Here is a 13,172-nt window from a genome sequence, read left to right as displayed (position 1 = left end):
GCCTTCAACGGAGAGCAAGCGTGTTTGGGCCCTTCTCTGCAGTACCTCTTTCGCTCTATAATTACGTGTGCGTAACGCGAGAGCGTCTCTTTCTTTTTGGCTCTCGCGACGTTATCCAACGGTGGGGAAGATGAGCACACAGGCACAAAGGAGGGCAACGATGTAGGCTGATGGAGGGGGGTGAAAAGAGAGGAATGGGCGAAAGAGGAAACGTTAGTCGAGTAGAAGTGCAAAGGCAATCAGAAGATCAAACACACGCACACACGGGAGAGAAAACGGCTTACGAAAAAAGAGCAATGAAAAAAAAAAAGCACAACACAATAAGTATGAAGGGGAAAGAAGAGGACGAGCACAGAAGCCACGCACGAACACACACACACACACACACACACACACAAGCTCACCCCAGCAAAAAAAACACCCTCCCTCAAACAAGGAGAGGAGTACTACAACGGGGAAGACGTAGCGGCGGCACGTTGCCCCTCCTCTCTGTTTCCAGTGCACTCTCCTTGAGCGCTAAGAAGGAGGAAAGAGAAAGGAACGGTGCCGAAAACATATACAGATGTACATAGATATACAGATAGATATATATACAGATAGATATATGTATCTATAGATATATATATACAGATAGATTGATAGATATGGCAACAAAAACACCTCCCAAGGCCAAAAAAATGGAAAGAGAGATAGGCGGAGGGAGGGAAATCGCTGTGGCCACCTCCGTCGTCGCTTGAGGGGGGGAGGTACGCGTTGACGGGTGCGTGTGTATGTGTGAAAGTGAGGCGTCGTAGGCTACAAGAGGGTAGCGCGGCGGTGGTGGTGTGAAGGAAAACTGCGCGCTAAAAGAGAAGGAAAGGGAGGAATGAAGACGTGGTCTGCCCCCCTCCCCTCTCTCGTCTTGAGCACCACGCAGGCGAAACAGAGGGGGGAAGGGTGAGAAAAAGAATAGGCAAAGCGATCAGATGTCACGGGAAGGGGTGAAGGTGAGCACGCCACGCAAGAAAGAAATTTAAAAAAAGAAGGAACCGCGCCGTACTAGGACACAAAATCAGCAAATACCGTTTTGCTGCTCTCTCCCACCAAAGTTATGGATGTAGAAGTGTTTGCTTGGGTGCCCTCGATACGTTTGACGCACACCTGGCTCTCTCTCGCTCGCTCGCCAATGCAAGCGGCCTCGTCAGTCCGCCAACGGTCTTTGGTTACGTGAGAGAAACAGAAAGGGCTCTGTGCCCTTTTTTGCTTTTCTCAGGAAGAAGCACCAAGCGCCAATAAAAGGAAGAGAGAAACGGTGGTAGAGGGAGGTGAGGGGGTAGTCGCCGACGTAATAGGTTGAAGCGTCTGTATTACCCAGGAAGAAGAATTAAACAGTTGAGGCGACAAAAGGGGTGAAAATATGTTGCTGCGCTTTAGCAGTACAGTACAACTGACCCCAAGAACTATACATAGGGTTTGTGTGGGTGGGTGTGTGTGCTCCCCAGATTACTGCTCATGTAGGGAATGGGGAGAGAGACAGAGAGACAAAGGAAAAAAGCAAATGAGTTTTTTAAAAGGTGTGAAGGAAAGGGAAGAACGAGAGTATTGCAAAGCAGCTGAGACACCACTTCTGTGATGGTAGACTGAGAGAGAGAAGGCCAAGTCACAGCAAACGCGCGCAAGTTCGCGAGTGAGAGAGACGCAGTGTGTGTGGAGAGAGGGGGGAGAAGAGAGTACTCAGTGCCTGCGAAGACTGCTTGGTGAAGTCTCCGGAGAAGCACGTTGACACACAGCTACTGCACTCCCTCAGTTTTTCAGCGTCCTCTTTTCCTCGATCAGAGTGTATGCGAGTAAAGGGGCGATCCCAGTTCATGCACTTGCTTGCACAAGAATGTCCCTCGACACGTGAGGAGGAGAGGCAGAAACAACAGGCGGAACAGCTGTGAATAAAACACCGAGATCTGGCGACCCCTTGAGAGGTAGAAGAGTGGAAAAGGAAACGGCTCTACCCAAAAAGAACAGCATCAAATACACGCAACACACAGGGGGAGTAGGCGGCTGTGCAATCGCACAGAGTACTAGGGAAACCGCACACATATACGTCGGCATCGACACGACAGCAAACAGCAAGAGCTAAAGAGGTGGCACTGTACACGCACACATTTACCTGGAAACAAGACGTCCCCTCCCCTCCCCTCCCTCCCCCCTCCACATGGACTCCGGCCTCCAAGAAGGAGCGCCCCTCGCGCACTAGAGCTTGCCCTCGTCATCGATAGTGTGTTGGGATTTGTCACTCGCGTCCTCTTCACCCGACGTCGTTTGATCCCACCTTGGGTCGACGCAAATGCGGTAGGCAGCGCTCAGCTTGCCGGCCAAGAACATGTTCTCTTCCTTGATGGCAAGGGTAAACATGCGCTCGAAGTTTTGCCGTGCGGCCCTATGTGCCTTACCAGGCGCTAGTGGAAGCGACACTGATGTCGACGCCGAGCTGGCCTCCGCCCGTTGCACGCTGATGTACAAGTCAGGAAAGTCACGATCAAGCCCGAGCAGTTGCATCGCCTCAATTGCAGACATCACACGAGGGCTCCCCATCCCTGTTGAATCCTGCGCTGCCCCTACCGCACCACGCGCCTGCTCTTCCTGACGCAGTTTCCGACTCTCCCGCTGGTACGCAACGGCAAACACTTGCAGCAGCGCGACACTACCAGCAATCAGTAAGCGTGCCAGCTGCGGGAGCATCCTGGCGACACGGGTGGGGCGAAATAGCGCTAACGACGACCCTCCTGTGCCAACACAGACACAACGCTGAGGAGAGTGTGCTCGAAGTGTCCCTCTCTTCGCCGCAGCCGCAGCCTTTGCAGAAGCAGCAGTAGCGGTGCAGCTTAGTCGAGATGTCAATGTTGTATACTTAGCGCACGAGCACCACATGACAGTCACCAACGACATGCCAGTCGATGCCGCCACTGCTGGCCTAGGCCTGCAAAAAAGCCCCATTCATGAAGGTGAAGAGACGGCCTCAGGATTAACAAGGAAGAACGAAAAGAGAAGGCCCCTTTTTCCCCCCTTCTGACACAGCGACCCGAAGAGAACGAGCTGTAGTCTTTAATCGGTACGGTTAAGCGAGAGAAACGAAAGATGATTGAAGTTCACAGAGGCTGAAAAGGCATAAGCTTGCGAAAGGAGGGTGCGCCGAAAGCGTGGGCGAGCTGCGCTTCGTTTTTTTTTGGGGGGGGCCCTGCGCAAGTTGCACACTGCCTATACTCTGAGTGTGAGTATAAAATATGTCCGTGTGAACTTCACTGCGGGCAGCTGGACACCAGAGAAAAGATGTGGGCTGTGGGAAGAGGCAACAACAACAACGACGGCGGCAGAAGAAAAAGAAATTGAGATAGGGGGTGTCCGATCTACTGGGAGCAATAGAGCGCAGTTGCCGCGAAAAATACCCACACGCGCGGTGGCAAAACGACGGAGAGGAGGCGTACAAAAGACGCGAACAAAGGATGCTCCGGAGGCTTACTCACACTTTAGTCTCGCTCGTTTGCGGATAGGGTGCAGCGCAATGCGTTGTGCTACAAGGCAGCAGGGTGCTGCACACACACACACACAGACACACACACGCCCAACTCGAGGGGAGGGACATGAGATACCTAATGAGAAGAGGACATCAAAGATGGTCCCTTCACTTCAGTTACGACTTCAGAGATGTGAAGAAGCCTTTGCCTCTCTGATGCACCATAGCGAGATCATCGCTGCTGGACTCCTTCACTGGGTTCCAACTTGCTGTTGGACAGAAAAAAAAACAGCTCGCTCTTTAGGCGCCTCAACACGAACGCACAACGCTTGCAACAATTGAGAGAGAAGGAGCACCCCACCTCCTATGGATGCACACTCGCTTCATGTTCATTGCCACAAAGCGCGTGTCCGAGAAGCGGAGAGGGGTAGAGGAGCATAACGCTTGCCGCAGGCAGCTTTTCGCAACTGCTGCCCTCCTCCCTCCTCATAGTCTTTCCTTTGTCCCACTCTCCCCGAAGACACTAGGCGAGCTCCGCCGCAAGCGAGTTCCGACGCTGTCGCTGCACCTCTTGCCACTCGGCAAATTCCTCGTCCGTCATGCGCATGAGCGGTGCGAGGGCAGACTTCTTCATGCGCAGCGGGTCGTAGTTGGCGCTGGCCAAGGATCGGTGTGCCTCCGCATAGTAGCTCCGAACGGCATCGATAGGTTGTTCCGTGCGATTGAAGAGTGCTGTGGAGACTTTGGTATTTGCCAGAGCAGCGTCACGGATGCGAATATAGCGGCGCTCGGCACGAATCACGCGGTGCACCAGAAGACGATACCATTCGTGAAGGAATGGTAGACTGCGTCGCTGACTCAGCGGCACCACGCGCAGGAAGTGAATCAGCTGCACCTCCCAGTGCCCCAGCTCATCCATGGCATCGAGGAGCTCGCCCTGAATGTCGTAGCCGGGGCGCGGGCCGTACATGCGCTCCTCCCACTCCCTAAGCCCTCGCCCGCCCGTCTTTTCCTTGTCTGCAACCACGTCGCGGCGGGTCCACACAGGGTTGTCCGGCGTCACGGCTCGCTCCGGCCATGGATCCGGTGCCATGAGCACGTAGGCGTTCATAAAGTTCTTGGTGTACACCGGCGCAGAAGTGACCGGCCGAGTCGCGCCAGAGGCTGAGTCCATCGGAGCAGACTCGACAGCATCGTTGCCGCTCTCCCCAAAGAGCGGCAGCAGACGGTGCAGGTGAAAATCAGGTGGGAAAGGAATGAACTTCGCTGCGTTCTCCTTTGCACTTGGGGGTTTGTGACCATACTCCGCCTCGTACATGCGCTCCCGCGTTCGCTTATACACAAAGTCGGCTGTCGGCTTCTCGCCCATGTCACGCAGAAGGAGCGCGTCGTGCAGAACGTCACCGAGGATAGCGTCGGCAGTGCGCTTGCGGCGGTTGCGTCGACGGTTGCGGCCACTTACCACGACGTCCATCGCCTTCCCCAAGTCGGTATCACGTGCTGTGATGGAAAGGCAGTCAGCGGAGGTGACGGACTCCGGTGATGCAGTAATTTCTGCTGTCGGTGTCCCGAAACAGCTAGAAGCATCGGATCCGGAGGCCTTCCTCTCTCTCTCCAGTGTGTGCTCGACAGCCGTGAGAGGGTCGTTGTGGCCGAACGCGTCCCCATCGGAGTAGCCGGGGGACTCGACAGTCTGTCCTGGGAAGCCTTCAGTGGCACGCATGGGTGACATGAACGACATCGATGGGGGGTGGCTCGAATGCCCCGCAGTCACTAGGTTTGACCTACCCTCGTCACCGGCGCTACACTCGCTCTCACCGGTGAACGAGGCAGACGAAGAAGCAGCAGAGAACTGTAGTGGTGGTGGTGTGCTGCTGCACAGATTCGTCGTAAGAGAAAGCGCCGACGATGAGGTACTTCGACCAGCTCGAAGTTGCCTCTGGTCGGCGCTACTGCAGCTGTGGCACACTAGTGCGCCAAAACCTCGAGCTACACAACGCATGGGATGACGGAGAAAGTATAATAGAAGCAGCACTGCCCTCTTCGTCCTTCTCTTTTCGCCCCTGGAAGCTCTACTGTGAACCTTTATAAAAGATGGCGTTGAGCAAAGACGGTGGAAGGAGAAGATGATCGGTCCATCCACAGAGTGAGAGCAGCGAGAAAAGGCGGAAGAAAATCGTAGAGAGTAGGAAAATGGCAACGATAGTGACGAATGATGAAGCTCCGTATGCATGCAAGTGCGCATCTGCTATCGACAGAGACACAGGTGGGCACATCGAGGCACGACATGACCTTGTGTGGGAGGCGGCGGCGCAGACAATACAGTGACCCAGTCGACAGAAGATGAAATTGGGCGACGCGGCTGGCTCTCCATGGACAGTCGACGGGAAAGATGCCTTGGCGCGCATGGTTGGCGAGTCCAAAGAAGCGCAAACGCAACAGGAAAGAAAAACAGATCTGAAGTTAGCCGCTACTCCGTTCGGCACCCACTGGCATGTCGGAGGCTCTTTATTGCCATCCGTCGATCTGTCGTTTGAGCATGAATGCTTTGCTGCGATGTACAAATTTGACTCAGTCGACGGTATGTTGGTGTGTTGCAAGCTGTCTTTCGCGCACACCATGATCCTCTAAACATAGAAAGCAGTGCACCAAGTAGGGGTGCAGCTGTGTAGCAGATCAACAGCAGTGAGGAAACGGTAAAAGAGAAAGCAAAAAAAAAAGGGGGCTGATAGCTCCTCGTCTGGATGTATGAGGTCTTTTTCTTTAACAGCACACCTCAGAGGAAGGCGAAAGACATAGAACACTCCGTTGCACGGCTCACTGGGCCTGTATACTCAGCTCCCACCTCTGTAGGTACACCTCCAGTGCCGCGCCAATCCACGCATCAAGCGTCAGCTTCCCGAAACGTAAGGTGCGAAACGCCGCGAGTGCCGGCGGCGGCGGTAGTGCGAATTGGTCATCGCCTGAGCAGGAGCACACAAAGTGGCATCCCTTTGAACAGGCGTCCGCCGGGGTGGTAGCTGCACCAGTGGACACCGCCGACTGATCAGGGGGGCATGCGAGTCCGTAGCTCAGAAGAAAGAGCGCATGGTGAAGCCAGTAGTTGGACTGCCAAGGGTTGTCGTGCGATGCTGCCGTGTCCCCCATGGTGGGTGGTGCTCTCCAAGGCGCCTCCGTTGCGCAACTGGGCAAAGGGCAGCTTCCAAGTTGGGTTTGACTTTGCTGATGACCGGTGGAGTTGAAGCACCGCAGAATGTGTTGAACATAGAGGGCCATCGCCTTTGCCCCATCCAGCCCACGAACCGCCTGGATCGACACTCCACAGGAGTGTGTGGCAGGGATCGGCGAGGGAAGCTGACGGGACAGCAACGTAGGGGAAAGCAAGGGAAAAGCAGGAGAAGTATGCGCCTGTTCTCGAGACGAAGGCAACGATATGCTCGACTTAGTCACCTTAGACTTGGCACCACTTTGTTTGGCAATAAAACCGTGCTGCACCTCTGAATATGTTGATGCTGCCGCTTCCGCTGGCAAACAGACCGCCCCTCCACGCCTTGTGGGCAGTGGTGATCCCCCTGCCGACTCCTCCTCCTCCTCCTCCGAATCGCTGGTTGAGTCCACCTCACTACCTGACGAGGCATCCAGCTGGTTGCACAGGTGCAGGCGGGCCGTCGCGGCGACATTCGTCCAAAATGCCTGCAGAAGGCGTTGCGCCGTCGCTTTGGCACACGATGATGGCTGACCCACCGCGCCATTCACACGCATGGCAGCATTTCTCTCCGGTACAAGGCAGTGCCATAAGTCCTGCGCAACGGCGTCTTTTGGCTGACGGTCAGTGCTCTCAGTCGCCGCTGCCCTGTGCGTGCTGGAGACAAATGGCACACCGCTGTTGACCTCTGCTGTTGCTTCAGTGAGGACGCAACTGTAGGACTGAATAAGAGCTAGTATGCGTCGCACTACCAACTTGTTCTGCTGAACGACGCGCACTACAGTCTCCGCCAGTAGGGTGTTCACTGCATCGCCCTCCCCTGACGGCCCACTTTCGTCCTCAAGGCAGTCACCATTCTCGGGCAAAGACACGCCAGCCGCTCCACCCTGGCCGCAGCCTCCCTGCTGCGGCATGGGAGAGTGGAATAAAGAGCAGGACGCTGCCGCTGCAGACTGTGGCGCCGCACAACTATCACGTGATACGCGCTCATCGTCTCTTCCAGGATCGCTCAAGTCCCTCTCGCCGCACCCCTCTCCCGATGGTGACATAACGGTCAGGACGCCTTGCTCCTGGAGATATCTAACGCAGCGCGTGTAGAGAAAAGCAGCCAATGGGTTTGTGGCGCTGAGTTGCTGATGCGATGTGCGGAACACATTGTCGATCTCGGCCGCCGTCTTCGTGCGTGCCAGCCGTGCCACTTCCTCACACGCGACGGCGCAACAGGACGCAGTCCAAAATGCCGAACTCGGCGCCCCTGGCGCAGGAGTTTTCGAAGCAGCGGCTGAGAAAGCGGCGTGATAATCTGTGGTGGCGGTGGGTTGTGGGGAAGACCAGCGCAGCTCTGCCACATCGGCAGCCTCGCAGTACATCTCTGCGGCTGACAGAGAGGACGGTGGCAGGATCGGCAGAGGATATGAAGTCATGGAAACTTCCAGCCCATCCTGGAGCGATTTCTCCGGCTGAAATGGCGATCGGCGCGCGAGCAGTGCAGTTAGCGTCGCCGTCTCCTTGTCTACCGCGCTCCTGCTGGAAAAATGGATGCGAGCACCGCACGACGAGCCCTCGGCACCGTCTCTCTCATCCATCTCGCCAGACACACCGAGCGGAGGGAGGAGCAGAGCAGGGGACTCGAGCACACCGCGAAGCCACGCCATTGCAAACGTCGCGACATCAGCAGCACTGCTTGCCGGGGATGCTGCGGGGTGCGAGGCAGAAAGCACCGTCGTGGCGGCAATATCCGCTGCGAGGTCACGTGCGGCGGCGCTGAGAGCAGGAGAACCCACAGCAACGTCACGGAAGGCAGTGATAGGGTGCGGGTCAACAGTGGGGATGCAAGGAGCCGCAATGCCAACATCGGATGGCCCCACCGACAGCTGCCGGGTCACAAGTTCAGCGGCCACCGGTAGAGCTGCCCGAAACTCAAGTAGTCGCCGCACCTGCACCAAAGACTCACGTCGAGCAGCCAAAGAAAACGGTATGTTCCTCTGGCGACTGTCCGCAAGACTCACGTCCATCACCCCGCCGAGGTCTGCGCCGACGGCATCGTCATCGCCCTCGGCGTCCGAAGTCACACAATTAGCTCGAGAATCATCAATTTGCCGTAGCTGCTTCGCTTCAATGTACGCCACATTCACTGCTGTTGCCACCCGTGACAGGAATCCCAGAAGAGCGCGCGGTGACAGCTCCCGAATACAGCACCGGCGTACCTTTCCCGGCCCAAGGCCTTCAGAGAACTGCAGACGCACACGCACACGCTGCCACGTCAATGGAGGTATCCACTCCAGTCGAACCCACAGATTCCACAGCTCCTCTACTGACCACACCCGCTCACTCCCATGAGCGCCAGTGTCGCCCGCGCTGCCCCCCTCAAGGGTGCTATCCTTGAAGAGCCCCTCTTCGGTGGTGCTCTGTTGTGGCGCGGCTACTCCGGAGGTACTCGAGACGTCAGCGCCAGAGGGTGATTCACATGACGCGACCAGCTTTGCCGCCTCCTTTTCCACCATGTGCTGCACAAGTGCGTCTTCGGCCAGTACGCACCGCCGCAGTGCACTGTAGAAGGCGTGGTGCGACGTTGTACTCCTTGTCCGCTTGCCCAGATATGGACTGAGAAAGCTACCCGTGATGTCAAAGTCAGCGGCGCAGCACCACTCGGAGAAGTAACAGCTGCGAAGCAGGAAGCTGCGCTCTAGTATCCGAAGTCGCACAGCAGGTAGCTCCTGTGGCGCAGCGTCGGTGCTGCCGCAGTTGCAGCTGCAAGCACGCAGAAAGACAGCGTCCTGTAACGGATGTGTGACGTGTGTAGTCAACCACTGTCTCTCGTCTGCCCCATCTCCTCCCCCCGTCGTCTTGTCACGGTGCCTCTTGCGCGACCCAAGCACTGAAGCCTGGCACGTGGCAAAAGATAACGGGTTGGTTAAACGGGCGTCATCATCTCCAGCGATGCGAAGCACGTGGGTGGGGGGATGGCGCGCTAGACGAAAGGATCGCACGCCGTCGCCATTAACAGCGACGAAATCAGCGGAGTTGTGTTGATACTTTTCGTCTACAAGCTTCGGAACGGCGGAAATGGCTAGAGTTGCACTGTTCAGGGGCTCATCATTGTCGTTGTCCGCGGTCAGCAGAGGTACCACCCATACCTCCGTGAGTGTCAGCGGACTCGCTGTGGCGCAGGCCTCCGGCCTGAACGGACAACTACGCGTTGCAACCGTAAAGCGATCCTGCAACACGCGCCATAGACTCTGAGACACCTCAGCTTCCCTCTCGTCTGTCATGCCTCTGGCACTGCTACGGTGTGCGTCGGAGAATGACGTCTGTTTTGGTTGGGCATGGCCACGTACAATGCGCACCGCATTCGGCCTCCTCGAGGCACACGCTGCCTTCGTGGCGGCCGACTCTGCGGGCTGCGGCGGTGCATTTTGTGTGCGCTCTGCCACGGGATGTTCCCATGAAATCGGCAAGTACATGCCGCCAACGTCGACACACAGCAGGTGATGTCTTGATGGAAAAGAGCTGTCTGCGACGCCATCAGGTGCAGCGCAGGCCGGAGAGCGCATGGCACCGAAATCGGCAAACTCCGCATCTGAAGTGGTGTGTGGAACGCGGGCCCACAGAAGGGATAAGTGCCCAGTGCACTCGGCGCTGGAGACAGTGTCGACGCGCTGCTGACAGAAAAGCAAATTGTCTACATTGCCTGTAGCCGCCGTACTTGTGCGTGCCCTGACAGTCGTGTTGTTGACTCGATTGTCACGAGTTGCATGACCGATGGTGCATGAGGCCCTTGTATGCTGTTGAGACACGTGCCTGTGACTCAGCAAATGTTTCCATTGCCGCAGCTCGACCGAAGCCATCTGATACCGTGCGGGCGAGAGATGCCTCAGCGAGTCTGGCATTTCAGACAGCAAGCTGCATGAATCTGAAGCAGAAGCGAAAATCCACGTGTCGTGCTTGAATGCGCCTCGAGCGGCACCAACAGTGACACTTGTCCGCTCAGCATCCCCACTCTCTTCTCTGGGAAGCGCATCAGCGTAGTTCATCGATGTGGCCGGCCCTGCAAGAGCGGCGACAGCGCGACGCAGCGCAGTAACATCCGCAGCTGCTGCAAAGACCAGCATACACACCGGACGTATGCCTTCATCCGCGCACGTCGGCGGCGCGGACATCTTCGATAGTAAGGAGGAGGGGGAGGGGGGCTTGTGGGTTGACTTCCTCCTTCCCTTTTCTGCTCTCTCCACGCATACGCAAGCCGGAGGTGGTGGTCAGAGGTGCTGTCCCTTTGCTTCTTTGTTGTTGGTGTAGCGCAGCAGTGACGCGTACACGAGGCTCGACGCCAATGTGAGGGAAGCAGTGAGCAGTCGTGCACTAGCGGAGGCGAGCAAAGTCAGAGAGGGGTAACGCAAGAGGGATGATCGTGTAAAACGACGGAAGACCGAGTGTACCATCAAGCATGAGAGTCCCCCTTACTAACAGCTCCGCCCAAGGATGATAACAGCGAGAAACGTTCAAAAAGCCGAGTCAACAACCCACTGAAACACGCTCGCGTGCTGTGTTGGCCACGTCCATCACCACTTGTCGCTCTCCCTCTCTTTTAAGGTTGTTGTTGTGCCTTACTAGAAATGTGAACACTTGAAGCAACAGGGAAAAAAAAACGCGAACCCAAACGCACACGCCTGCCTTTCACCTTGCAGCAGCAGCAGCAGCAGCCACCTTTCCAATCTACTCGTATGCACTGGCCTCCTCCTCTCTCCTTCCCGCTGAGCGGCGGGCACAGGTTGTGAGCATGTATGCACGTGTTCGTTTGTGTGTTCGGCAACGCGGCGGTCAGCTTGGTGGATGGCGCGAAGGGAGCCCCATGCGAATGTAAGTAGACCGGAGAGCGGGAGGAGCAAAGAGGCCTCGATTCACGGGTCTGGTGTGCTACCAGCTTCGCCAGACTCCATGCCTCCTCGTGCCAAACCAGAGGGGGGGAGCAGGTAAACTCAGACCAGCTGTCAAAAAAATGGTTTGAAGCGCATCACTCGCCATCCCCATGTTGTCCTGGGCCCCGGTAGAAGCGGCTTTCGAATCCACGATGTTACAGCAGCGTTGCCCATCTGCATGTCACTGTCCAGCTTGTGGACCATCCAGCGCGAGAGATGTGGCAGCGTCACCTTGCCAAACCCTTCGCGTATGTACGCCGGAATGTGATCGCTGCTGCGTTCACGATACTTGAAGTAGCCCCATGTATTCCATCCGTGCCCTTCGCAGTAACTGTCCGGCACCCCAAAGTACACGTACTCGCGCACCGAGCCTTGTTGTCGGATCTGCGACGTCGGGTCGCTGTTCATGATCATGTCAGAGAAGAGCACGATGCTCGGTTCGTACTTCTCCAGGGCGGCCTGATTCTTCATCTTGACGATCGGGTTCGGTTTGAACTCAGCCTGCTTGTTCTGCGGAATCACCAGCAGGTAGGGGTTCATGTTGGGGCTCTCGTGGGTATGAATGACCGGAACCGGCAGTTTCTTGGTCGCGTTTAGCAGCGCGCCAAACTTGCCTGTGCGCGCGCCAAGGAACAGGATTGGGGCGCTCTTGGCCTTCTCTTCTGTAATCAAGGCGTGTCGTTCGACCAGGTAGTTGGCCACGCTGTCAACGAGCTCTTGCGTGTACACGATGGACTGTGCTGTAACCATGCACAGATACGCGAGGGTGTTAAAGGGCTGGTAGTAGTTCCAGAAAAGGGAATACCACTCCTCAAAGGTCAACGATGTCTCTTTCTCCACATTGCAGCGATCCAGCGGAAGTCGTGAGATATCCTCGAGCGAGGCAAATATGCCCTGCCGCCACCACAGCGGTTTACGCATCCCGAGCGCCTTCAGCAGCGTGTCGTACTTAGGTGCGTAGTGCGGGTAGAAGCAGCGCTCGAGTTCGGCGTAGTCGAGATTCTTAGCTTTCAGAAAGTTATTCCCGAGGAACTCGGCGTATAGCATCGCGATCGCCTGCAAATGGCCATCCTTGTCCCTCTTATCAGCTACTTGGAGACGTTCACGCAGGTTGTCGAAGCGGGTAGCCTCGAACTTCGGGTTGAGGCTGCCAGTGAGCTGGGTGAACTTCGCCTCGGCAGTTTTGCTGTGGAACCGATTCACCGGAGGCACCTCAAACGTGTAGCCGTTGAGTGTGCCAACTTTGTGGTAGATGTTGCTTGCCTCTTCGGAGGTGTACTGAATGCCGAGCATGGTCGGTGTGCCAAACGTGTTCTTTGCCGCTCGGGTCGAGCTATCCCGCTCCCACTTTTGCTGTTCCTGTGGCCGGCATCGTCTGCTGCTGCTACCTGCGGCATCATCATTCCTGCTCCCTTCCAGCTTCCCTGTCGCCTCATCGGCATGACGACTTTTGTAGCCTAGACCGAACATCCTGCCTCTTTTGGGGGGTGTTCGCACGTGTGCAGTGTGTGGGTGTGTGCGTGCCGATTGATGTGCCCGAATGACCCCTGTGTTTTTTGCTTTT

General features: G+C 56.4%; 4 protein-coding genes across 4 annotated transcripts; all 4 read right to left on the bottom strand.

Moving 5' to 3' along the window:
• Positions 1–2,226: 2,226 nt before the first annotated feature.
• Positions 2,227–2,922, bottom strand: LPMP_342170 (hypothetical protein; the record flags this gene model as incomplete). Its single annotated transcript, XM_010704341.1, has 1 exon — positions 2,227–2,922. The coding sequence occupies one exon, from the start codon at positions 2,920–2,922 to the stop codon at positions 2,227–2,229; it is 696 nt and encodes a 231-aa protein (XP_010702643.1).
• A 1,088-nt stretch (positions 2,923–4,010) lies between these two features.
• On the bottom strand, positions 4,011–5,228 carry LPMP_342160 (hypothetical protein; the record flags this gene model as incomplete). The annotated part of the gene is made up of 1 exon (XM_010704340.1): positions 4,011–5,228. One exon carries the CDS (start codon positions 5,226–5,228, stop codon positions 4,011–4,013), a length of 1,218 nt encoding a protein of 405 aa, XP_010702642.1.
• Positions 5,229–6,304: 1,076 nt separating this feature from the next.
• LPMP_342150 (hypothetical protein) lies at positions 6,305–10,804 on the bottom strand (the record flags this gene model as incomplete). The annotated part of the gene is made up of 1 exon (XM_010704339.1): positions 6,305–10,804. The coding sequence occupies one exon, from the start codon at positions 10,802–10,804 to the stop codon at positions 6,305–6,307; it is 4,500 nt and encodes a 1,499-aa protein (XP_010702641.1).
• Positions 10,805–11,680: 876 nt separating this feature from the next.
• LPMP_342140 (hypothetical protein) lies at positions 11,681–13,078 on the bottom strand (the record flags this gene model as incomplete). Its single annotated transcript, XM_010704338.1, has 1 exon — positions 11,681–13,078. One exon carries the CDS (start codon positions 13,076–13,078, stop codon positions 11,681–11,683), a length of 1,398 nt encoding a protein of 465 aa, XP_010702640.1.
• Between the last annotated feature and the right edge of the window lie 94 nt (positions 13,079–13,172).

Source organism: Leishmania panamensis (assembly GCF_000755165.1).
Source record: "Leishmania panamensis strain MHOM/PA/94/PSC-1 chromosome 34 sequence".
NCBI lineage: Eukaryota > Euglenozoa > Kinetoplastea > Trypanosomatida > Trypanosomatidae > Leishmania > Leishmania panamensis.
The sequence above is the reverse complement of the archived record's forward strand: the minus strand, read 5'-3'. Positions and strand labels throughout refer to the sequence as shown.